This window comes from Oncorhynchus masou, chromosome 24 (assembly GCF_036934945.1).
Source record: "Oncorhynchus masou masou isolate Uvic2021 chromosome 24, UVic_Omas_1.1, whole genome shotgun sequence".
Classification (NCBI taxonomy): Eukaryota; Metazoa; Chordata; class Actinopteri; order Salmoniformes; family Salmonidae; genus Oncorhynchus; species Oncorhynchus masou.
The window spans coordinates 65025993-65051234 of NC_088235.1; the positions used below are offsets into that span (position 1 = coordinate 65025993).

At 42.3% G+C, this 25242-nt stretch overlaps 1 protein-coding gene and 2 long non-coding RNA genes across 5 annotated transcripts in view; 1 reads left to right on the forward strand and 2 right to left on the reverse strand.

Moving 5' to 3' along the window:
• The first annotated feature begins 1430 nt into the window (after nt 1-1430).
• Nucleotides 1431-23884, forward strand: LOC135512493 (uncharacterized). The gene is made up of 2 exons (XR_010451419.1): nt 1431-2033; nt 20650-23884. It is a non-coding gene; the product is annotated as an uncharacterized LOC135512493 (long non-coding RNA).
• LOC135512492 (uncharacterized) lies at nt 3783-8315 on the reverse strand. The gene is made up of 3 exons (XR_010451418.1): nt 4790-8315; nt 4115-4672; nt 3783-3973 (listed from the first exon to the last, which is right to left on the reverse strand). It is a non-coding gene; the product is annotated as an uncharacterized LOC135512492 (long non-coding RNA).
• The window catches only part of LOC135512491 (protein FAM83H-like), a 33963-nt gene continuing 18437 nt past the window's right edge, over nt 9717-25242 (reverse strand). For 2 of the 3 annotated variants that reach the window (XM_064934572.1, XM_064934570.1), the window contains 3 exons: nt 21448-21612; nt 17872-17996; nt 9717-17582 (listed from right to left, as the gene is read on the reverse strand). In XM_064934572.1, the coding sequence (XP_064790644.1) occupies nt 13133-17582; nt 17872-17996; nt 21448-21597 (4725 nt within the window). In that variant the 5' untranslated portion in view covers nt 21598-21612 and the 3' untranslated portion in view covers nt 9717-13132. The remainder of the gene's footprint in view (nt 17583-17871; nt 17997-21447; nt 21613-25242) is intronic. The other variant, XM_064934571.1, reaches the window with a different exon arrangement.

Genomic DNA, 25242 nt, shown 5'->3' on the forward strand with positions numbered 1-25242 from the left:
GAAGGACATTGCCATCCGAAAATACTTGTGCATTTTTTATTTCCCGAGTTGAGATTTTAATGCTGTTGACAGTCTGAGGGTTGATCTTCCCATCGTATCCGCCTGAAAACCGCATATGGACTTTAAAGTCGAGCTCTGTAGCCCTACTCACCACTGTAGTCTTGGGGCTCAAAGCAAGTTTCCTTTGCTTTGCTTCTTGTTCTTGCTCATTTTCATACCTACTGCGTTGGCTGCGAGATGATAGTTTTTTACACTTGCTTAATGCTCAGTGGCAACTTTAGCATGTAAATCTTGGTGGGCAAAACTAAAATAAAACATGTTTTTATGCATGCCAGCAAAGCCACTACACAGCACTAAACAATACATTAATTGCACTATAACTGATAAACGGTGCCCACAAAATGTTAGGGTCTACATAAAGCTGTCCCAACAGCAGAGTTCTCTTTTCAGCACCAGGTATGCTTGTGGTTAGAGCGTTGGACTGGTAACAGAAAAGTTGCTAGATCAAATCCCCGAGGCGACAAGGTAAAAATCTGTCATTCTGCCCCTGAACAAGGCAGTTAACCCACTGTTCCGAGGCCGTCATTGAAGGTAAGAATTTGTTCTTAACTGACTTGTGTCACAGAAATTCAGTACTGAGAGAGACTTGGTCTTGGTCATTTCTTCAAACAATCATCTTTATTTGATATCTATTAATTATTGCAATAATGAGACCGTCAGCCCACCAGTCTTGCCTGACTGTTAGGCTGAGAGCCTAGCCTTTACAGACGATGCACAGTTTTTATATAGCTGATACCAAGATTGCTTAGTCAGTCACTTCTAACCTTCCCATAAGCCACCTTGGTTATCTACACAGGATGGTCTTTTACTTCGTTTCCCAGATGCCAGGAAGATGAGACAATGAGGCATTGTTCTTAACTCTTCCAGGCTCTCTCTATCTTGAGTCACACACACCACATCTTGTCTATAGAACGCAAGCTTTTTATCACCAACACTGTCACATGAGTTGACGCTGGAGAGACGAAGCAGGTACGGGGAGTAACATTTAATAAATAACGGACATATAACAAGACAAGCACAGCAAACAGAAACTAAGACAAATGACAATCAATGCAGCAGCGGGGAACAGAGCTGGGGAACTGACAAATATAGGGGAGGGAATAAGTGTGTCCAGGAGAGTCAGATAACGCTGATGCGCGTGACGAGGGAAGGCAGGTGTGCGTGATGAATGCAGGGTAATCTGGCGCCCTCAAGCGCCAGGGGGAGGGAAGAGCGGGAGCAGACGTGACAGTACATTTACATTTAAGTCATTTAGCAGACGCTCTTAGTACCCTCCCTCTTGGGACTCCACCCAGCGTCCCACCTGGGCGAACCGGCCGAGACATGGGTACTGGGCAAGTCGGTCGGGGCTTGAAAACCCGATAAACCGGCAGGAGCGCGAGAGCCTGACGATCCGGCTGAGGCAAGACGACTGCTGATCCCGCAGTAGAAGGGGAGCCCGATGATCCAGTGGAGTGTGACGTGGGATGGGAAGCCGCCAAGCCGGAAAACCTCTAGAGCCAGCCAGGGCGTGAGAAAGCCTGACGGGCTGGCTTCGGCACCCCCGGTTCCATCGGCGGCAGGATCCAACCCGATGTCACCAACAAAACAAAAGACAAAAAGTCCTGGACCAGCCGGGCGAACAAGAACTGACGATCCAGCTGAGGCCCGACGTGGGATGGACGCCCTCCGAGCCAAGGAAACCTCTCGAGGCAGCTAGGGTGTGAAAGCCTGATGAGCTGGCTAGGCGACCCAGAGCCGCTGCCACCATTCCAACCGGAACGCCAGTACTCCCCAATGCTTCGTATGTGGCTGCTGCATTCTGTCACATGTATTGACGCTGGAGAGACGAAGCAGGTACGGGGAGTAACGAGACAGTTTCTGTTTGCTGACGCTGTGCCTAAGACAAAAGACAATCAATGCAGCAGCCGGGAACAGAGCTGGGGAAATGACAAATATAGGGGAGGAAATAAACAGGAGATAAGTGAGACCAGGTGAGTCCAATAACGCTGATGCGTGTGACAAGGGAAGGCAGGTGTGCGTGGTGGATGGCAGGAGTGCATGATGCAGGGTCATCTGGCGCCCTTAAGCGCCAGGGGAAGGGAAGAGCGGGAGCAGACGTGACAAACACAAGTCAATTGTGAGGTTCAAGCTATCTCTAGTACAACCCATGTCCTCAACACCCAGACTTGCTGCAGGGTGCTAGAGTGGAGACCATACAACACTGCATTAGCAGGACAGAAATATCTTACTGTTCGTTAAGTAAATAATTGTTACATAGACAACAAATAAGGTGAACACATAATTCTTCCCTCACACTTGCTTCGTAAAATAAAGGTAAAATATATATTTTGTTAAAGATCCTTACCACAGCTACACCTGGCTATCCGCAGAGTCTTGTCTGGGGGCAAAACAATTAGTTCAGCCTCATTTACTGCCTTAAAAAAACATAGCTAAGATGGCTGACTTGCTAATCAAATGTGGTTTCTACTGACAACTGAGATGTACAAACGATGGCATAATGGAACGATGAGAGGATAAGAGGCAATCCATAATTTCAATTAAGACATTAATGTCTATTTGTTCAGCACTTTTGAAATGTACAGCGACAGAATTCAGAACATGGGCTGTTCTTACAGTGTTCTCCCTGTACACCAAGTCAGAACTGTAGCATAAGTAAAGGGGGCATATACAGTGGGGCAAAAAAGTATTTAGTCAGCCACCAATTGTGCAAGTTCTCCCACTCTCATCTTTTTAAGTGGGAGAACTTGCACAATTGGTGGCTGACTAAATACTTTTTTGCCCCACTGTAAGCATACAATGAAAGCTCTTACAATAATAAATTATGAAATTTCTCTAAAACAGGCTATAGGCTACATGTGCACCACCAAGTCAGAACGGTAGGCGGTTATGAGGGGGAAAGGTACCAAATTATTAGGGTGAGGCACATTGTCTACTAACAGTTTACTACACAACATATACTTAGTATTACTTTCTTAGCTGCAGTATACATATCTCCATTACATACTACATCATTTATGCAGCAGTATACAACACATTTTTGGACTCACCATTGTGCTGCGCCCACTTGAACAGCAAGGTGGCGCAGCGGTTCTTCTTGAGAGAAAATTTTGTCATGGAACATTGTCAGAAAAGTCTGGGATTCTCTGGATTTATGGTGCTTTCAAGACAACTGGGAACTACAAAAAAACAAGGTTGTATCATGATGTCAGTCCTTTTAAGCCTGGAAAAGAGACCCTTACACCCAGACTTGGAGAACACACCCTCTCCACCGAATAGTAGACAAGGGAAGCAAAATAGTGATTGCTTTGCAGTTACCCACGTATTCCTTCCAAACCACTCTTTGTTGAAGTTGTGATTTCCAACTTGTTGTGTAATTTTTATGCTCAATGGCCGATGAGCACCAATACGTTATACAGTATGTATAACTTCTCTTCATTTGACGAGGGTTGAAAAGGATTTGCCAGTAGATTGTTGACGCGATTCATGATGATGACTCCTTGTCTAGCTTGATTGCTAAGATTTTAAAATTATGATGTCCAATCAAAGCTATGGTAGATATGAGATTTGACATAATTTTATCTGTTGCGAATGACCTTGAGCCTTCTTGAATGGGCACTTTTAATGTAATTCTATGGCACCACACAAGGGGGCTTGAACTTTGTTTTTTAAATTTTATTATTATTATTTATTATTAACAACAAATCAATACATAAAGCACATGAGGGGCTTGAACTTTCTCGCTCTTCCTGTAGATTTTGCGATGACGTAGTGTCCCCATGAATGACAGAACACTGAGCCAATCACAGCACAACTAGAGATGACCAACCTCTACGCGCTTTATTTTCCGCTGGCTGCCCCTCCACCTCAGAAAGCACTGAGCTAGGCTGAAACACCTGCATTTTGGAGCTGCCTTAAGAAAGCAAAAAAGAGACATGTTCGTATGTGGCTTTATTAACTCAAACATATTTTTTTGCAAACTGATGTGACACATATTAATTCCAAAATAAAATGCAAAACAGGCACTTTTTTTTGCTAAACAGGTGGGGCTCACCCTGAATGATGTGTTGCCACTTTTAACAGTACTGTGGTTCCCACGACCACTCCCGGACCATCCGTATTGCTATGTTCTGACATATTTAACGAGGTTCTCCTCACTGTCCTCAAACTGCTCGCTTTCACCCCATTCACCATTCACGGCCCAGTCATTGCACAGCCACCTTCAGCCTTGAATTTGTGAAAAAAAGACAAGACACCTGCAGATCACAGTTGGCTAATCCACAAGTTTGAAACACTCAGCCTCCTCTTTTTTCAAGCCAGGCTAAAATCAACAACACATACATACATTTGTATCTGATTAATAAATTACCTTACTTACCAAACCAAGTATGCCAAGACTCCTAAAGGCCGCTACATACTTCGCGCAAACAGAGCGACCTCGTATAATTTGAGCCACACAATGTATGTAGAACTAAGTGTGAAATCTACGCTCTGTCGCTGTGTTTGCGTAGTTTACTGCAGTGTGTAGGGTCATTAAGGCAGCTAAGCCATTTTTTGGTACATGACGTTGAAGCAATATCTCCCCAAGTAAGGTAGGCATAACAACGGTGTGCTACAAAAAAAACATCGTAAATACATGTTACAATATGTACTGTTTTCTTAACAGCCAACTTCCACATTCACAACTTTTGCATTCACAATCATATGTCTGTAATTTAAATGTACTGACCATGGCATGGTCCATTCAGAGAGGAAAGAAGGCATTTAGCTATCCTGGGTAGACAAGGTACCTGTCATAGGAAAAAATCATCCAGAAAAGCAGCATCACAAAATGAACATTTTGACAGACAGAATTAAAAAGAAAAATGGCAATAAATCTAGTAGAATGAGACACTGTATACCATCTCCCTGTGATAAGGGAGATTCCACGTTGGTGGTACTGTATATCAAGTAACAATATTTCACATTATTTCAATCATGCCTTCTCACCATTCCTACAGGGAAGGCGAGGACAGAAAAGGTTAGGTATTTCCAATTGTAAAGACCCTTGGTTAAGTTTTTCCCCGTCTAAAGATCAGTCACCACAACCATCCCAAATAACACCATCTGCAAAACTTAAATATTGCACACAGAAGTTTCTTGGTTGTTACATGTATCATGAATATACACATACAGTAAATCATACAACAAAACTCATACAGCCTCACATGCCCTTGGATATACAGTTGAAGTCAGAAGTTTACATACACTTAGGTTGGAGTCATTAAAACTCCTTTTTCAACCACTCCACAAATTTCTTGTTTACAAACTATAGTTTCGTCAAGTCGGTTAGGACATTTACTTTGTGCATGACACAAGTCATTTTTCCAACAATTGTTTACAGACAGATAATTTCACTTGTAATTCACTGAATCACGATTCCAGTGGGTCAGAAATGTACATACACTCAGTTGACTGTGCCTTCAAACAGCTTGGAAAATTCCAGAAAATTATGTCATAGCTTTAGAAGCTTCTGATAGGCTAATTGACATCATTTGAGCCAATTGGAGGTGTACCTGTGGATGTATTTCAAGGCCTACCTTCAAACTCATTGCCTCTTTGCTTGACACCATGGGAAAATCAAAAGAAATCAGCCAAGCCCTCAGAAAACAAATTGTAGACCTCCACAAGTCTGGTTCATCCTTGGGAGCAATTTCCAAACGCCTGAAGGTACCATGTTCATCTGCACAAACAATAGTATGCAAGTATAAACACTATGGGATCACGCAGCCTTCATACCGCTCAGGAAGGAAACGCATTCTGTTTCCTAGAGATGAACGTACTTTGGTGCGAAAAGTGCAAATCAATCCCAGAACAACAGCAAATGACCTTGTGAAGATGCTGTAGGAAACAGGTACAAAAGTATCTATATCCACAGTAAAGCGAGTCCTATATCGACATAACCTGAAAGGCCGCTCAGCAAGGAAAGAAGACACTGCTCCAAAACCGCCATTAAAAAAAGCCAGACTACGGTTTGCAACTGCACATGGGAACAAAGATTGTACTTTTTGGATAAATGTCCTATGGTCTGATGAAACAAAAATAGAACTGTTTAGCCATAATGACCATCGTTATGTTTGGAGGAAAAAAGGGGGAGGCTTGCAAACCGAAGAAATACATCCCAACCGTGAAGCACGGGGGTGGCAGCATCATGGTGTCGGGGTGCTTTGCTGCAGGAGGGAATTCACAAAATCGATGGCTACATGAGGCAGGAAAATCATGTGGATATATTGAAGCAACATCTCAAGACATAAGTCAGGAAGTTAAAGCTTGGTCGCAAATGGGTCTTCCAAATGGACAATGACCCCAAGCATACTTCCAAGGTTGTGGCAAAATGGCTTAAGGACAACAAAGTAAAGGTATTGGAGTGGCCATCACAAAGCCCTGACCTCAATCCCATAGAAAATGTGTGGGCAGAACTGAAAAAGTGTGCGAGCAAGGAGGCCTACAAACCTAACTTAGTTACATCAACTCTGTCAGGAGTATTATTCAGACATTTCACATTCTTAAAATAAAGTGGTGATCCTAACTGACCTAAGACAGGGAATTGTTACTCTGATTAAATGTCAGACATTGTAAAAAACTGAGTTTAAATGTACTTGGCTAAGGTGTATGTGAACTTCTGACTTCAACTGTATATTCTGACTAGGTTGACAGGGTTGAACCTCTATACTGGATATATTAAACCCTGCGCAGTTAAAGTAACTGTCCAGTGTTTCCAGATTTCTATGAAATATTACCTATAATTAATTACAATATGAGTGAAATAGTTTTCCTTCCAAAACATGGAAATTAAGTATGTTAAAAAGCAGCGTTTCTGTGTTGGAATGGTGAGGAAATACCCCAAAAACAGAATGGTGTGGGCATATATAATTCACGCAAGTAGACCGGTGACTGGCCAGCTCATCCTCTTCAATAGGATGACATCATCCTACAGTACATTCGGAAAGTGTTCAGACCTCTAAACCTTTTGTTATGTTACAGCCTTATTCTAATCTGGATTAAATAGTTTTTTCCCCCTCATAATTTCTACACACAATACACCATAGAGTGTAGTCTCCCAGTCTCTGCCGCTGAAAAACATCCCCACAGCATGATGCTGCCACCACCATGCTTCACCGTGGGGATGGTATTGCCCAGCTGATGAGAAGTGACTGGTTTCCTCCAGACGTGACGCTTGGCATTTAGGCCAAAGAGTTCAATCTTGGTTTCATCAGACCAGAGAATCTTGTTTCTCATGGTCTGAGAGTCCTTTAGGTGCCTTTTGGCAAACTCCAAGTGGGCTGTTATGTGCCTTTTACTGAGGAGTGACTTCCAAGTAAACTCACCAGGTTGAGGAAAGTAAGGTAGTTCCAGGTTCCATCATACTGAAACATCCCAGGTAACTTCTCCCGATCCTAAGCAACCATGAACTTAATAAAGACAAAGGCATACCAGCTGAAAGCTGTGATATGGTAAACTATTGTCACTTTTGCAATCATGATGAACTATGATAGATTTGACACTAGACTGATACCATTCTATAACAGAAATCCTAGCAAACACTAAGAGAAATAAACAGAACAAACACTGAATGTGGCATTGGCACAAACTGTACCAGAAAACTGAAGATACTGCTTTCCCATTTGATGTAGTATACAATGTTGCTAGAAAGAAAGAAGGGCATAATTAGCATACAAAGTAGCATGAGTAATGGAAACATAATGTGTTATCATTATGTCTCTGGTATTTGCTAAGATACATAATAGGTTTACACAGCACATGTCTCTAATTAGTACAGAAATAGAAGATTCGCTCAGTGCTCTAGCTAATCAATTTGTTTCACTCTGAGTTTTTATATAGGAAATAAATAATCTGTTTCTAAGAATTCAAGGATATTTTCTGTAGCTTTTTGTTGTTGACCCAAATAAACTTTTCAGTTAGAGCGCTCGTGGATATAGCTGACCATGTACATTGCAAGTTCTTAGTTATTTATCAACAGTAGGCCTGCTACAATTCACAGTTCATAGATCCCAAAGGAACTCCAAAGGGAAACCTTTCATCCCTTCCTTGTAGATGGTGTCAAACCTTTCACTCTGGGTGATGGAAAACTGTTCCTGTGAAGCCACAAAAGGAATACAGGAGCCACTGTTTCCGAATTGGCATTTGGGGTTTGTCGCATGTTACTGAAAATACTCTTTTCAAACAATCATGTTGAGTGTTTTGTTTTCATGTCTCTTGTTTGACATTTTGACATTTACACCTTTCATATCCTGTTACGCAAGAAAGAGTACACAAAACAGGTATTTTGTATCAAAATACAAACTCTTATTTTCTCCGGTATTGAACACTAATAATAACAAATGTATTGAAAATGAATCAAACTGATCTATACCTTTTTCATTTCTTCATATGTGAGAAACACTATGTCAAAGTTTTCCTTTTGGCTGTACCAATCATTAACATGATCAAACCAAGAACCACCAAAAAATATTAAACAAAAATTAATCAAAGAATGTTACAAGCACAAATTAAGTATTGCATCGAAAACATTGGCCTACAAAAAAATCCCACGGTATTACACTTCCATAAAATGATATGTACGCTATAGGGGAAACATACCCCCCTTTTCCCTCAAGAAATTCCCCCAGAAATATGTTGAAGTCCTCTTTGTCCTCTAGTAGTCTATTTACATTGTGGAAGTGGTAAAATGAACATGCAACATCTTTTGGGTTCCTTCCGATGTAGATAACCTATATAGGGACACAATCATGTTAAAAGCAGTTGACTGAAAACAATGTGACAGCTTCATTGCTCCTTTTCTTTACATTTTTTTGGTAAGCAATGACCACACCTCAGACCCCACAATCATCTTTATCTTACCTTCCCTCTCTTTCTTAAACCTGGAGGCAGTAGATGAGAGAAGGTGAGAGGCAAATAATCGGTGTGAGGGCATTGAGCCATAGTCCAGTGTTTTCATCTCCAACCTCAATCCATGGTACAATTTCCATGGTGTTTGTTTTTACCCTCGAATACATTAGGACGAAACAACAATGCTATAATGTACTGCATCCATCTGGTCCCTGTTGAATGTTATGCAATGTTTTCTTTCATACAAAATAATTGACAGAATACTCATTTTAACACTTGTAAAATACTCTACTGAACGAGCAAAAGACGTTGAACATTGAAGGATGGAAACACTAACTACGTGGCCTCACCCCTCCCCATGAGCAGTTGTTGAGATCTGAGAGAACAGGAATAAGAAGTAGTATGAAACTCCATCTTGCACTGACTGGCTAGATACAGTTGTGCTCATTCCCCTGCAAATCCTGACAACGATTGTGCATTTAAGCCAACAACTGAATTGAAGTTTGGAGCAGACAGAGCAAACCTGAACCACTAATCCTTTCTCCTTTATGAATGAAACATTCCTCAGTCCAAGTGACGAGCAAAGTAGGCTACTACTTCTACTTTGACCTGCGGGTGTGCAAGAGCCCAATTCTGCATGTAAACCTGTCCTCCTCTCCCTCAAAAGGTAAAAAGCACATGGTTATTCCAGTCTTTTTGTGAAACATGAAAACAAATCAAACAGTTTATTTCCCCCAAAAATGAAAAGGACAACACTATCAAGCAAATGGCGTTCATTTACACACTTTATTTAGCTTATTACATTTATACAGAGTACAAAAAAACACGGAAATTTCACATTTACATAAGTATTCAGACCCTTTACTCAGCACTTTGTTGAAGCACCGTTGGCAGCGATTACAGCCTTGAGTCTTCTTGGGTATGACGCTACAAGCTTGGCACACCTGTATTTGGGGAGTTTCTCCCATTCTTCTCTGCAGATCCTCTCAAGCTCGGTCAGGTTGGATGGGGTGCGTCGCTGCACAGCTATTTTAAAGTCTCTCCCGAGATGTTCTATCGGGTTCAAGTCCGGGCTCTGGCTGGGCCACTCAAGGTCATTCAGAGACTTGTCCCAAAGCCACTCCTGTGTTGACTTGCCTGTGTGCTTAGGGTCATTGTCCTGTAGGAAGGTGAGCAGTCTGAGGTCCGGTCTGAGTTCCTGAGCGCTCTGGAGCAGGTTTTTATCAAGGATCTTTCTGTACATTGCTCCGTACATCATTCCCTTGATCCTGACTAGTGTCCCAGTCCCTGCCTCTGAAAAACATCCCCATAGCATGATGCTGCCATGACCATGCTTCACCGAAGGGATGGTGCCACGTTTCAGTTTGGCGGGGCGGCCAACTCTAGGAAGAGTCTTGGTGGTTCCAAACTTCTTCCATTCAAGAATAATGGAGGCCACTGTGTTCTTGGCCTTCAATGCTGCAGAAATGTTTTGGTACCCTTCACCAGATCTGTGCCTCAACACATTCCTGTCTCGGAGCTCTACGGACAATTCCTTCGATCTCATGGCTTGGTTTTTGCTCTGACTTGCACTGTCAAATGTGGGACCTTATATAGACAGGTGTGTGCCTTTCCAAATTATGTCCAATCAATTGAATTTATCACAGATGGACTTCAATCTTGTTGTAGAAACATCTCAAGGATGATCAATGGAAACAGAATGCACCAGAGCTCAATTTCGTCTCTTATAGCAAAGGGTCTGAATACTTATGTAAATATGTTTTTTCAGTTTTTTTTATTTTGAATACATTTGCAAAAATGCCTAAAAACCTGTTTTTGCTTTGTCATTGTGGAGTACTGTGTGTAGATTGATGAGCAAAAAACACATTTGATAAATTTTAGAATAAGGCTCTAACATAACAAAATGTGGAAAAGTCAAGGGGTCTGAAAACCTTCCAAATGCACTTCACTCACTACAGAGTTCCAAACTGCCTCTGGAAGCAATGTCAGCATAAGAACTGTTCGTCGGGAGATTCATGAAATGGGTTTCAATGGCTGAGCAGCCGCACACAAGCCTAAGATCACCATGTGCAAAGCCAAGCGTCAGCTGGAGTGGTGTAAAACTTGCCGCCAATTGGACGCCGGAGCAGTGGAAAAGCATTCTCTGGAGTGATGAGTCACGCTTCACCATGTGGCAGTCAGACAGACACATTTGGGTTTGTCAGATAACAGGAGAACGCTACCTGCCGAATGCATAATGCCAACTGTAAAGTTTGGTGGATGAGACATAATGGTCTGGGGCTGTTTTTCATGGTTCGGGCTAGTTCCAGTGAAGGGAAATCGTAACGCTACAGAATACAATGACATTTTAGACGATTCTGTGCTTCCAACTTTGTGGCAACAGCTTGGGGAAGGCCCTTTCCTGTTTCAGGATGACAATGCCTCCTTGCATAAAACGAAATCCATACAGAAATGGTTTGTTCGAGATTGGTGTGGAAGAACTTGTCTGGCCTGCACAGAGCCCTGACCTCAACCCCATCGAACACCTTTGGGATGAATTGGAACGCCGACTGAGAGCCAGACCTAATCACCTAACATCAGTGCCTGACCTCACCAATGCTCTTGTGGCTGAATAGAAGCAAGTCCCCACAGCATTGTTCCAACATCTAGTGGAAAGCCTTCCCAGAAGAGTGGAGGCTGTTATAGCAGTAAAGGGGGGGGACCAACTCCATACTATTTCCCATGATTTTGGAATGAGGTTTTCGACGAGCAGGTGTCCACATAGTTTTGAAAGTCCAAACTGGAGATAGCAATGTCCCGTGGCATTAACATTTTTGTGCAAATACACATGATTATTCATGCATACACAGGTAACTGCCAAAGAAACACCAACATAATGTTTTTTAATAGGGTGTTGGGCCACCATGAACAGCTTCAATGCACCTTGGCATAGATTTTGTGAGTGTCTGGAACTCTATTGGAGGGATGCAACACCATTCTTCCATGAGAAATTCCATAATTTGTGTTTTGTTGATGGTGGTGGAAAACGTTGTCTCAGGCGCCACTCCAGAATCTCCCAGAAGTGTTCAATTGGGTTGAGATCTGGTGACTGAGACAAACATGGCATATGGTTTACATCGTTTTAATGCTCATCAAACCATTCAGTAACCACTTGTGCCCTGCGGAGGGGAGCATTGTTATCCTATGGGGTATAACAATAGTATCCAAAAAAATGGCCGCCCCAGCATTTTTATACATGACCCAAAGCATGATATTAATTGCTTAATTAATTCAGGAACCACACCTGTGTGGAAGAACATGCCTTCAATATTCTTTGTATCCCTCATTTACATATGTGTTTACATTATTTTGGCAGTTACCTGCATTTGGTTTATCTTGCACATTGTCATCCTGATTTGTTACACCTACTAACCTACTGAAATGAAGAAAGTGGTCCATTAACTACATGAAAGCTATACTTGCACTGTTTATGATGATTACATGTTCTATGATGATTAATGGTGATTCTAATGTTTGTATTTTGAAATGTCTGTTAGTATATAAAACAGATCCTCAAACAGATAATAATTAAACAACCATGAGAGTAACAGATATTACATTGCAGTTGACCCATACAGTCAACAATACCTATGTGTCCGGTGTGTCTATGAACACAATACTTTTCAAATATATTGCACATTTAGCTGTGTATTTATCTGATGAGATTGCATGTTTCAGTCCCACCTTGTAGATAGCAGTAGTCCATTATACACACTGTAGAGTCTCTGTTTACTTATACAGTAGTCCATGTTGGTAAATTTAGTCAACTCAGTCAAGTTTCTGTTCATGTTCCCATAAACCTTAATCATTTACATGCAGATAGTCCATTCGGAGGGACACTCTAATGTAGAAACCTGAGAATAATACCTCTCTGCTGGTTAGCTATCTGTGCCTCTCTGACCTGTGATTTTAGACTTTTGGGGAATGGACATAATTAAAGGACAAGTTTTAGAGGAGAATTAGCGATGGTCTTTCTCCATACTCAATCATCCTTCCGATCCCTGGTTAAGGCGGCATCTATCAAAATACAGAATAATAAACAGAAAACATAAGCTCACATGAAGGAAAGCAGGTGTGAGTGAAAACACAATACAGTGGGTACCTTGGGTACAATAGGTACCTTAAAATTGTATTTTGTAAATTGCTACTGGCCTATTGATACAGTATGGTACTTTACCTCAAAGCGGCTGTATACTTTCCTCTCCTTCCGCATGCTCTCGATTCTCTGAAGTAGCTTCTCCCGCTCCTGAGAAGTTCTAGTCGGGCCTCTGCTCTGTCCTTGGGCTGATTCTTCCTCCTTACCACTAACACCCCGGTCAGCCTCATCCTGTTTGGCATCATCAGTGACAGCAGATTCTATAGTGAATTCTGTCCGGCTCTGGCTGTTAGCAGAAATCTGCCCTAAAAGGAGCTTTGTGTCATCTCTTAGGTTGCTGCTTGAGAGTACATTGGCAGTAGATGAATGGTAGTGGGACTGGCTTACTTTAGCTTGCTTCACTGGGGGTGATATGGGATTACTTTGATCTGTAGGGCTCTCTGGTTTCATAGTGCTATCATTCTCTTTGGTTTCATCAGGACTCTGAGGTCCATGGGAGGCGGATTCTCCAGGAGCAGTTTTGCTCATTATCTCAGCATCACCTGCTTTCTTGTCACCTTTAGCGACAGGAGAACTTCCAGCTTTTTGCTCCTTGATAAGGTTACTTAGTTTGCCCTTCTTACTGTTATCCACAATGACGGATGGAGCTGGGACAGTGTCATGAGAGGCAGTGGAATGAGTTGGGTTTGAGTTACTTGATGGGTTGGATTCTACAAGGACAGGGTTGAATGGTGAGGTAGACTCAGTTGGGGTATGATTAGTAGAGGAACAATATTCTATTGGGGTGAGGTTTGGAGAAGTGATAGATTTTGTTTGGCCAGACATTGGGAACAAAACTGATCCACCTGACGCAGACATAGGGGAGGAATGTGATTTTGTTTGGGTAAGGTTAGAAGATGCACTTGAATCTGTTGGGGTGTGGTCAGGAGATGCACCTGGTTCTGTTGGGGTGTTGTTAGGAAGAGGGTTGGGTTCTCTTGTTGTTGGATTGGAAGAAGAACTAGATTGTGTTGGTGTTAGGATGGGAGATTTGTTGGCTTGTTCCGTGAAATGCTTTGGCGATGGAAGTGAGGAGTTGGGAGAGTCATTCAACTCTGCTGTGGTGAGCTTTGGATCAGAGTTGGATGCTGTTTTGGAGGGTTTGGGGGATAAAACAAACTCATCTTGGCCAGGACAAGGAGAGGAGTAGGATTTTATTGGGTTGGTCTTTGGAGAGGGTGACTTCAACTCAGTTGTGGCAATTGTAAACAATGACTCCTTTGTGGAGGGATTGGGAGAGATGTTAGAGTTTATTGGTGTTGATGAAGTGGACCCAACTAAGGTGGATGTAGGTAAGGAACTGGATTTTGTTTGGGTAGAGCTTAGCCGAAGGCTAAGTTTTGTTGCAGGGGCAGGGATTGAGGACGAGCAAGATTGCATTGGGGTAGGGCTAAGAGATTCCTTGGAATCAGTTTTGTCAGGCTTGGGAGACACAACTGGCTCAACTGGACCAGGAATAATGGGGGGACTTGATTGCAATGGGATGGTATGAGCAGAGGTGCTGGATTTTGATGGAATGGGATGAGAAGAGACACTTGACTCGGATTGGGTGGGGCTCAGAGGTTTGTTGGACTCTACTGTGACTGGTTTAGAGGATAGTAATTTCTGCTTTGATGAACTGGACTCATTAAGGGTGGGGGTAAGGGCTGAGCTCAAATCTTTTGCGGCATGTTTAAATGAAGTGAGATTAGCTAAACTGAAACTTGTTGATGTTGGAGATAACAATGAGCTAACTTCTGTTAGGGTGAGTGGAAGAGATGGGCTCAGCTCCTTTGAAGCAGGATTTGAAGAATTTGGTTCCTTTGGTGATAGTTTATATGAACTAAACTCCTTTGGGGTGATGTTAAAGATATGCTCTTTTGATGTGTGCTCAAGAAATGCATTTGTATCTCTTGTGTTAACTTCAGACACACCTTGGTTCTGACTGTTCTTCAGCTCAATCTTCTCAGCATCCATAGAGACTCTAAGTAGCCCATCGTCACAAGATAATCTATGCCTGAGGAATGTTACGGAGTCACTTTTGGGAAGATTAAGTTCTTCCAGTTCTTTATTTTTAGAAGTCTTGTCTTTGACATCAAGATGTAATGAGCCATGTGTTGCCATGGATGTTTTATTCCCCTGTGAGACAGGTGAGGTCTCCAGTGTTTCTGAAGAGGTCCGTGTTGATGTAGCTGGCTTTTTGTTGGAAGTATCTGCTGGATTAGGTGGGGTCTCTGTTGATGTTGCTGTCTTGTTTGTTGAAGTATCTGCTGGATTAAGTGGGGTCTCTGTTGATGTTGCTGTCTTGTTTGTTGAAGTATCTGCTGGATTAGGTGGGGTCTCTGTTGATGTGGCTGTCTTGTTTGTTGATGTATCTGCTGTATTAGGTGGGGTCTCTGTTGATGTTGCTGTCTTGTTTGTTGAAGTATCTGCTGGATTAAGTAGGGCCTCTGTTGATGTTGCTATCTTTTTGTTTGATGTATCTTCTGGGTTAAGAGGTCCCTCTGTTGATGTAGATGGCTTTTTGGTGGAAGTATCTGCTGGATTTAGTGGAGCCACTGGAAGAGTAGGTTCTACACTTGTGACTTCGTCCTTTGTTTTCAAGGCAAATGGAGTCACTGGATTTAGAGGAGCTTTTTCAGCGCTGCTCTCAGACTCTGAAGCCTTTGCAGCTTTTCGTTTGGCAGCCAACTCTTTAAAAAACTTGAACCTACTGTCTGGATCATTCATATCTATATATAATGTATTGCTCAATGAATATGGCAGGTGTGCTGTTTGTATGGTTTTGGGTTGCTCAATTTGAGCAGATTTGGATGGATGTGCACATTGTACCATTTTGCCTTCTTCTTCATGGTCAGGTTTAGGTTGTTCCTTTGAAGAAGCCATGTTGGTGCCCAAAGGAGGATTATTTTGCAATTCCTTATCACCGGCATCAGTAGTGATGTCCTCAAATTTCAAAGACTCTATGGTTGAATTATCAACTGTTGCTGGCTTATTACATCTCCATTGAAAAGGTTCTCTTGTTATGGATCTTCGTTTTCCCAAAATCTGAGCGGTCAAGGAAAATCTAGATTGGTCATCTTCCTCGTTTGCAGTTTCCTCACAATGTTGGCCTGAGGTAAGGTTCAGTTCTTGAGAGATATGCTGTTCTAGTTGTGAGCTGAAGATTAGTGAGGATCTTAGCCTTGAGGTCCTTTGGATAGCAGGGTTGAACCTCCTACGGAATGACTCTTCTCTTTTGGGCTCTTTTACATCCATATCCTCTGATTTGTCACCTTCATCTGTTGCCATGCTAACAATAATATCTGGTGTTCTTGAATGTTCCGGGCGTGTGGTCTTTAACCTGAGCCCTGCAATCTTGGGTAACTCTTTGGCATTAAACTTGGGATCTGATACCAGTGGAGCAAATATTATTCCTTGTGAGGGATTAAGGGGCTCTTCAAAGGGATCATTTCCAAAAGGCTGTGAAATGTCTTCTTCCCCAGCATCATCATATGCACTGAGGTATGAGCTGATCCTCCAATCTCGCATCCCCTGCTTTGCACTGGGATCCTGTGTTTTACGGTCCGAACCAGACCCAACAAAAAACTGCTTCTGTTCAGACAGGTTTTGTTGTGTTGGGGAGGTCTGACAGGCATAAGGATGGCCCACGCTCAGTCTTTTTGCATTTGAATGACAAAAGGGACCCTCTCCTGGATGTGATAATTTGTCTGAGCCATGTCCCATCTCCATAGCAAGTTTCGATGATGATAAATAATTCACTACAGGGTCATAGTTGTCTGGTGGCTCTATCTCTATTCCATGTGGGTACCCAGACTCAGAATACTGATCCATCGGAGGGTACCCTTGGTCCCTGAATTGATCGTAGCTACCATAACCAGGCTCTGGCCCTGTTCTCTGGTAGTGATGCTGTTCCCTATGTATCTTCCTGCTCTGGGTTGCCATACCCTCCTCAAAGTTATGCATGGCTTGGTTCTGCATGAATTGAGAGGAGGAGTGTCTGGCATAAGTGCCCTCTGCATAACTGTGCCTTTTAGAGCCAGCAAAATCCATTGTGTTCGACTGTATCATAGGGTGACCTTGCTCCATAAAATACTGCTGCTCTATTCTAAATTGCTGTGAGGAGTACTTGTTTCTGTGCATATCTAGTGGACCCTGATCTAGTGATCTGTGGATGTGCTCGTGCCTTCCAGGGGGCATTCTTTTCTGATCATCAAAGGAATGTCTAGCCCATTCTTTAGGATGAGAGCTCTCTATGGGCAGGAACTTTCTGGGATCTCTGAACAATGGTGTCCTATCAGTGCTGTATTGGCTGTCAGATAAACTGCTGTAGTCTGGCACTGGAACAAGGACATTTTCAGGTACCAAAGGTTGGGACTGTGCAAACAGGATTCGGAACTCCTCATCAAAAGTAGTCACAAGCTGTCCAAGAAAGAGGTGAGCCATGCAACGGTGAATCTTCTCAAAAGACCACATGAAGCTGTGGGCAGAGAGATTCATGGAATTTCATTAAACAGCACAACACAGCAAAATATACATATTACAATGGAATAAGGAACCCTTAACTCCATTACTATGCAAATGCAAAGCAATTTCTAAATTACAATGGAACAATAACGTTATGTATTTGTTACTACACAGGTGTAAGAGAAACTTAATGTACAGTTTCTTAAATCCACCTTACTAATGTCAAGTCTGCTTGAGAATCATGCAACATTTGTACAATTTTAAAACACTTTGTACCACATTCTTCATTTTGCAACCCTCACCTATAGTTTCCACTCAGGACAGCCCTGCAGTCTGTCAGCAAGAAGCGATCCAGCATTTGACCCTTGAAGGACTTTCCAGAGCGACAGCGATAGGTGATGCCTGATACAGTTCTGACACGCATGAACTGCAAGATAGAAACATGGTGTTCTCATTAGATGTTCTCCAAAAAGTACTGAATTAGTTCCATATGAATAATGATTGAAATTGAGTAGTTGTTGTTCATTAAATGGGAAGAAATGAGGAAAGAGGCAGTGGGTCTTCATGTTCAAGGTTTAGAGGAAGAGCTATTCATATCCCAAGCCTACAGGTTTCCTTTATTGGTCTTCACGGATCCACAAGTACCCGAATACCGAAGACACAATCTGGTACCCGAGCAGGCCTGGATCCAGAGTTATAAATAATGTCACGGGTCTGTGTCGGATCTGATATGATTGCCAAAGGGTCTCAGATATGTGCAATTTTAACGGACTTGTCTGGAAGAGCCCGCACAGATCCGAATGTGACAGCTGCAGTCGAGAGAGATATTTTTTTGAGCACTCATACTGCTGCTCTTGCTTTTGAAGAGAGTGGAGCGTGACGCATAGCGCTTGTTGTTGGTCAATCATAAGTCATCAAAGCGGCAATATACTACAGTCGTAGAGCCTCCATGTTTCGCAAAAGTTAGGAGATATCTAATCAATGGAAGATGGAATTAAAGTTATTGAATTAAAAGTTAAAGAAGAATAGGCTACAATGACCAAGAGCTAACAGGTAGGCTGCTAATTAATATTCTGAATGGAGTTGTTGTTATTTGTAACTGTAGGATGAGAAAGCACATGCACTGCAAGCTCAATTAGCCTAGCTAGCTAACGTTAGCTAGCGTCTCCCGGTTTGATGCAGTCAAGACAGGTACTACGTAATCATATTTGATGATAAATAACCCAGCTATTGAAGCTATTAATCTACTATAGCACAAGTCGACTTGGTTGGTTGCTGTCTCTTGTCTCTCCCTGCTTCCAGTGTCATTCGCTCACAGTGCGGCCCTTCCCCTGCACCTCTCTCCCTCTTCTCATGCTTTATCAGCTCTGGTTAATAAAGGAGCTTAATAAACTTCTTAGGGCTAGGGGGAAATATCCTGAATTTCCACCTGTCTGACGTGCCCAAAGTAAACTGCCTGTTACTCAGGACCAGAAGCTAGGATATGTATATAATTGGTAGAATTGGGAAAAAAAACACTCTGATGTTTCTAAAGCTGTTAAAATAAGGTCTGTGAGTATAACAGAACTGATATGGCAGGCGAAAACCCGAGGAAAATCCATCCTAAATTTTCTTTTCACAGGCCTTTTCAATGGAAGCTTATTAGATATACAAATAAATAGCTCCCAGATTGCAGTACCTATGGCTTCCACTAGATGTCAACAGTCTTTATACAAGGTTTCAGGCTTGTTTCTTGACAAACGAACAAGTAGTTGTAGTTTATCCAAGGTGACCCTCATTAGGAAAGTAGTCTTGTGGCACTCGTGGATGAGGGAGCGCTCTTCGTTATTTATCTTCCCTATTGAACATACTAATCTCCATATGAAAGATTAGCATTTATTTAGATACTAGAGTACCTGAGGATTAATTAGAAATATCTTTTGACTTGTTTGGATGAACTTTACTGGTAACTTTTTGGATTCCTTTGTCTGCATGTTGAACGATGGATTACTGAAATCAATGGTGTCAACTAAACAATACTTTTTTGGATATAAATAAGGATTTTATCGAACAAAACAACCATTCATTGTGTAGCTGGGACCCTTAGGTTTGCAAACAGAGGAAGATCTTCAAAGGTAAGTAATTTATTTTATCGCTATTTGTGAATTTTGTGACCCCTGTGCTGATTTGAAAAATATGTTGATGTGGGGTGCTGTCCTCAGATAATCGAATGCTCTGCTTTCGCTGTAAAGTCTATTGTAAATCAGACTACGCAGTTCGATTACCAAAAAGCTAAGCTTTTGAAAAATGTAAGACGCTTGTATTTCCATGAATGTTTAATATTACAATGTTTTTTTTAAATTTGGCGCTCTGCAATTTCACCGGATGTGGTCGAATTTGATCCTGCCAACGACTTCCGACCCCTAAGAGGTTTTAAAAAATGACTTGTCTGCTGCTTTACTGCTGATCGGACCGGGTCTGGATTCGACCAGGTCTATACGGAACGGGTCTTCAGTGGGTCATATGATTGAGTGTAGTCTGGCCCAGGAGTGTGAAGGTGAACGGAAAGGCTCTGGAGCAACGAACCGCCCTTGCTGTCTCTGCCTGGCCGGTTCCCCTCTCTCCACTGGGATTTTCTGCCTCTAATCCTATTACAGGGGCTGAGTAACTGGCTTGCTGGTGCTCTTCCATGCCGTCCCTGGGAGGGGTGCGCCACTTGAGTGGGTTGAGTCACTGACGTGATCTTCCTGTCTGGGTTGGCACCCCCCCCCCTCTTTGTGGGCCTTGCCTCAGGATGGTAAGTTGGTGGTTTTAAAGATATCCCTCTAGTGGTGTGGAGGCTGTGCTTTGGCAAAGTGGGTGGGGTTATATCTTTCCTGTTTGGCCCTGTCCGGGGGTATCATCGGATGGGGCCACAGTGTCTCCTGACCCCTCTTGTCACAGCCTCCAGTATTTATGCTGCAGTAGTTTATGTGTCAGGGGGCTAGGGTCAGTTTGTTATATCTGGAGTACTTCTGTCTTATCCGGTGTCCTGTGTGAATTTAAGTATGCTCTCTCTAATTCTCTCTTTCTCTCTTTCTTTCTCTCTCTCTCTCTCGGAGGACCTGAGCCCTTGGACCATGCCTCAGGACTACCTGGCATGATGACTCCTTGCAGTCCCCAGTCCACCTGGCCGTGCTGCTGCTCCAGTTTCAACTGTTCTGCCTGCGGCTATGGAACCCTGACCTGTTCACCGGACGTGCTACCTGTCCCAGACCTGCTGATTTCAACTCTCTAGAGACAGCAGGAGCGGTAGAGATACTCTTAATGATCGGCTATGAAAAACCAACTGACATTTACTCCTGAGGTGCTGACTTGCTGCACCCTCGACAACTACTGTGATTATTGTTATTTGACCATGCGGGTCATTTATGAACATTTGAACATCTTAACCATGTTTTGTTATAATCTCCACCCAGCACAGCCAGAAGAGGACTGGCCACCCCTCATAGCCTGGTTCCTCTAGGTTTCTTCCTAGGTTTTGGCCTTTCTAGGGAGTTTTTTTTAGGCTGGGTTTCTGTACAGCACTTTGAGATATCAGCTGATGTAAGAAGGGCTATATAAATACATTTGATTTGATTTGGTCTAATTGTCCTCGGGTCCGTTCAGAATGGGTATCTATATTTAAAAAATGTATTTATGCATATCGGGTCTGGGTGGGACAGCCCCAGGTCCATTTCGGTATGAGTCCAGTTTCCTTTCCATTTAAGTTCCTTACTGAATATGAACTTCCAGAGGAAAGCCTTTTTAAGGAAAAAGCCCTAAAATCCATCAAATATCAAAGACAAAATTATAAACGTGTCTTAATTGAAAAACTCCAGCACATATATTCAAAATATTGCACCACTTCATAGACTCACTTGAATGCTCTCCAGATTGACCCGGCAGTTGGAAGCCATGGTGGTAAAGTGGTGTGCATTCTGTTCATCCAGAATGATATACACGGCAACACTTCGCATGGCAGCATCCAGAATATCAGCGAAGATGTCCACATCTGTGAAAGTGTCCATTACCACAGCAATCACCTGGAGTGGACAACAGAGCACACTATGATTAGGCCTACATTTGTTTCAAATGTTAAAGCATTCAATAGTGAGACATTATACACACATAACATGCTGTGCAATTATTCTACACATAGACGTAGTCGGCATATACACCACTACCCCTTTCTGATTTTCTCTCTATTTTTGCATAGTTTATTATACTGAATGTTATCAGATCTTCAACCAAAACCTAATATTAGATAAAGGGAACCTGAGTTTACAAATAACCAAAAAATTTATTTATTATCAAATAAATATTTATTTAATTATCAAAGTTATACAACACCCAATTCCACTGGGTGAAAAAGTAATTGCTCTCTTACACACAATAGCTGGCTGTGCCATCTTCAGCTACAATGACTATAACCATATGCTTCCTGTAGTTGTTGATCAGTCTCTCACATTGCTGTTTGGTTTCCGCCAGACATAATGGGACCCATCTTGTCCAAAACGTTGACTCAAGTTTGCTAAACAAATCACCTGGGAGCACCTGGATGATCATTAAGACTCTTGGAAGAATGTTCTATGGATAGATGAGTCAAAAGTATAACTTTTTGGTTGACATTGGTCCCATTATGCCTGGTGAAAACCAAACACTGCATTCCACAGGAAGAACCTTATACCAGGCCTCCGAGTTGCACAGCGATCTAAGGCACTGCGTGGCAGTGCTAGAGGCGTCGCTACAGATCCGGGTTCATTCCCGGGCTGTGTCGCAGCCGGCCGCAACTGGGAGACTCATGAGGTGACGCACAATTGGCCCAGTGTCGTCCGGGATAGGGGAGGGTTCAGCCGGCTAGGATGTCCTTGTTCCATCTCGCTCTAGCGACTCCTGTAGAGGGCTGGGCGCTGACACGATCGCCAGTTGGACTCTGACACATTGGTGTGACTGGCTTCTGGGTTAACCGAGCAGTGTGTCAAGAAACAGCGCAGCTTAGCATGATGGGACAAGACTGTAACAACCAATTGGGGAGAAAAAGGGGTAAAGAGTGCTTAAAAATAAATAAATAGAATATAAAATAACCTTATACCAACGGTCAAGCTTGGGGATGCTTTGTTGCCTCAGGACCTGGATGACCAGGCCATCCATCTGTGAGCTGCAGCTGAGTCATGCAGCAAGACGATAATTAAAAACACACAATCAAGTCAACATGAAATTGGCTAAAAAGCAAAACATTTGATGTTTTGGAATGGCATAGTCCAGGTATTCCCAAACTGGGGTACGTGCAATGCCGTCAGGGGTACACCAAGTAAAAACGTGATTCCTTTTTTTTTACATTTAAAAATAAACCACATTTGTTAAAAAATTACTAAAACAATTATTCACATTTTCAAACAGTCCATTTAGTAAGAACCGCGTCCATAGAGACACATACCAGCTCTACTGGTAGTACTGCTACTACCAGCAGTACTACACCTGCACCTGTCGACAACACAAGTTGTTCTGCTTCCACGAGCACATCCAATGCTAGCATCAGTAATTCTACATTTGTTGTTAGCCCAGCTAGCATGTACACTGACAGTTGTGAATCTGATGCAGTGGAAGAGCTGCTGCCCCCTTAACCGTGAAAGCACCAAACAACAGACAGGGACATTGGACCATCGAAGAGGCACAAATATGATGAGAATTACATTGATTTGGGGTTCACTTGCACTACCGTTCAAAAGATTAGGGTCACTTAGATATGTCTTTGTTTTTGAAAGAAAAACACATTTTCACATTAAAATAACATTTAAAATAACATAAAATTGTTCTAAAAATACAGTGTAAGACATTATTAATGTTGTAAATGACTATTGTAGCTGGAAATGGTAGATTTATTTGGAATATCTACATACTGTAGGTGTACAGAGGCCCATTATCAGCAACCATCACTTATTTGTTCCAATGGCACGTTATGTTAGCGAATCAAAATTGTTCATTTTAAAAGGCTAATTGATTGTCACACCCTGACCTTAGAGATCCTTTTATGTCTCGGGGCGTGAGTTGGGGTGGGCATTCTATGTTTTTGTGTTCTATGTTTTCTATTTCTGTGTGTTTGGCCGGGTGTGGTTCTCAATCAGAGGCAGCTGTCTATCATTGTCTCTGATTGAGAACCATACTTTGGTAGCCTTTTCCCACCTGTGTCTTGTGGGTAGTTGTTTTCTGTTTGTGTCTTTCTGCACCTGACAGGACTGTTTCGGTTTTTGTTCATTCTCTTTGTTATTTTTGTTATTTCAGTGTTCTGTTCAAATAAAGTATGAACACATACCATGCTGCGCTTTGGTCCTCTCCTTCCAACAGCTATTACATTGATACTTAGAAACCCCTTTTGCAATTATGTTAGCACAGCTGAAAACTTGTCCTGATTAAAGAAGCAATAATACTGGCCTTCTTTAGACTAGTTGAGTATCTGGAGCATCAGCATTTGTGGGTTTGATTACAGGCTCAAAATGGCCAGAAACAAATAACTTTCTTCTGAAACTCATCAGTCTATTCTCATTTCCAGCTACAATAGTAATTTACAACATTAACAATGTCTACATTGTATTTCTGTTCAATTTTCTGTTATTTTCATGGACAAAAAGGAGCTTTTTCACTAAAACAAGGACATTTGTAAGTGACACCGAACTTTTGAATGGTAGTTTATATGCAAAAGTACTCTCACAACTCGATGAAACCTTCACTTTTGCGCAGACATAAAATAAACAATAAGCCACAGGAGTTTTTGGAGCGATAATTAAGACTACTTTTGAGTAGTAAGACATATGTAAAAGCAACAGATACCATTAATAAGAAGGAGCTAGAAGTGTCTTATATGGTGAGCTACCGAGTGGCTAGGACAGGCAAGCCCCATACTATTGTGGAGGACTTAATTCTTTCTGCTCTCACGGATATGGCTGGGACAATGCTGGGGGAAAAGGCCCAAAAAACTATACAGACAATGCCTTCATCAAACAACACTGTTTCACAAAGCATCAGTGACATCGCAGGAGATGTTTAGAAACAATTACTTCTTTGCATACAAGCCAGTGAATTCTATGTGTTACAGTATGAGTCAAAAGACGTGGCGGGCCTGGCACAGCTCCTGGTATATGTCTGTTACATTTATTCGGGGTCAATTAAGGAAGACATCCTCTTCTGCAAATCACTGGAAACCAGGACAACAGGAGACAATATTTTTTAAGTACTGGACAGCTTTGTGACATCAAATGGACTTTGATGGTCAAGATGTGTTGATATCTGTACTGATGGCGCAAAGCCAAGACAGGGAGACATAGTGGAGTGGTAATGCGACTGCAAGCAGTTGCTCCCGACGCCACTTGGGCACACTTCAGCATACACATGAGGCTCTTGCTGCCAAGGGAAAGCCTGACAGCTTGAAATAAGTTTTGGACATTACAGTGAAAATTGTTAACTTTGTTAAAGCAAGGCCCCTGAACACTCGTGTATTTTCTGCACTATGCAATGATATGGGCAGTGACCATGTAACGCTTTCACAACATACAGAAGTGTGCTGGTTAGCAAAGTATTGACACATATGTTTTTATTGAGAGACAAGCTTTAAACCTGTTCAGCTCCCCGTTCAGCTGAAATGGTGGCGCAGCGAATTCAAAAATATTCCTTAGAAA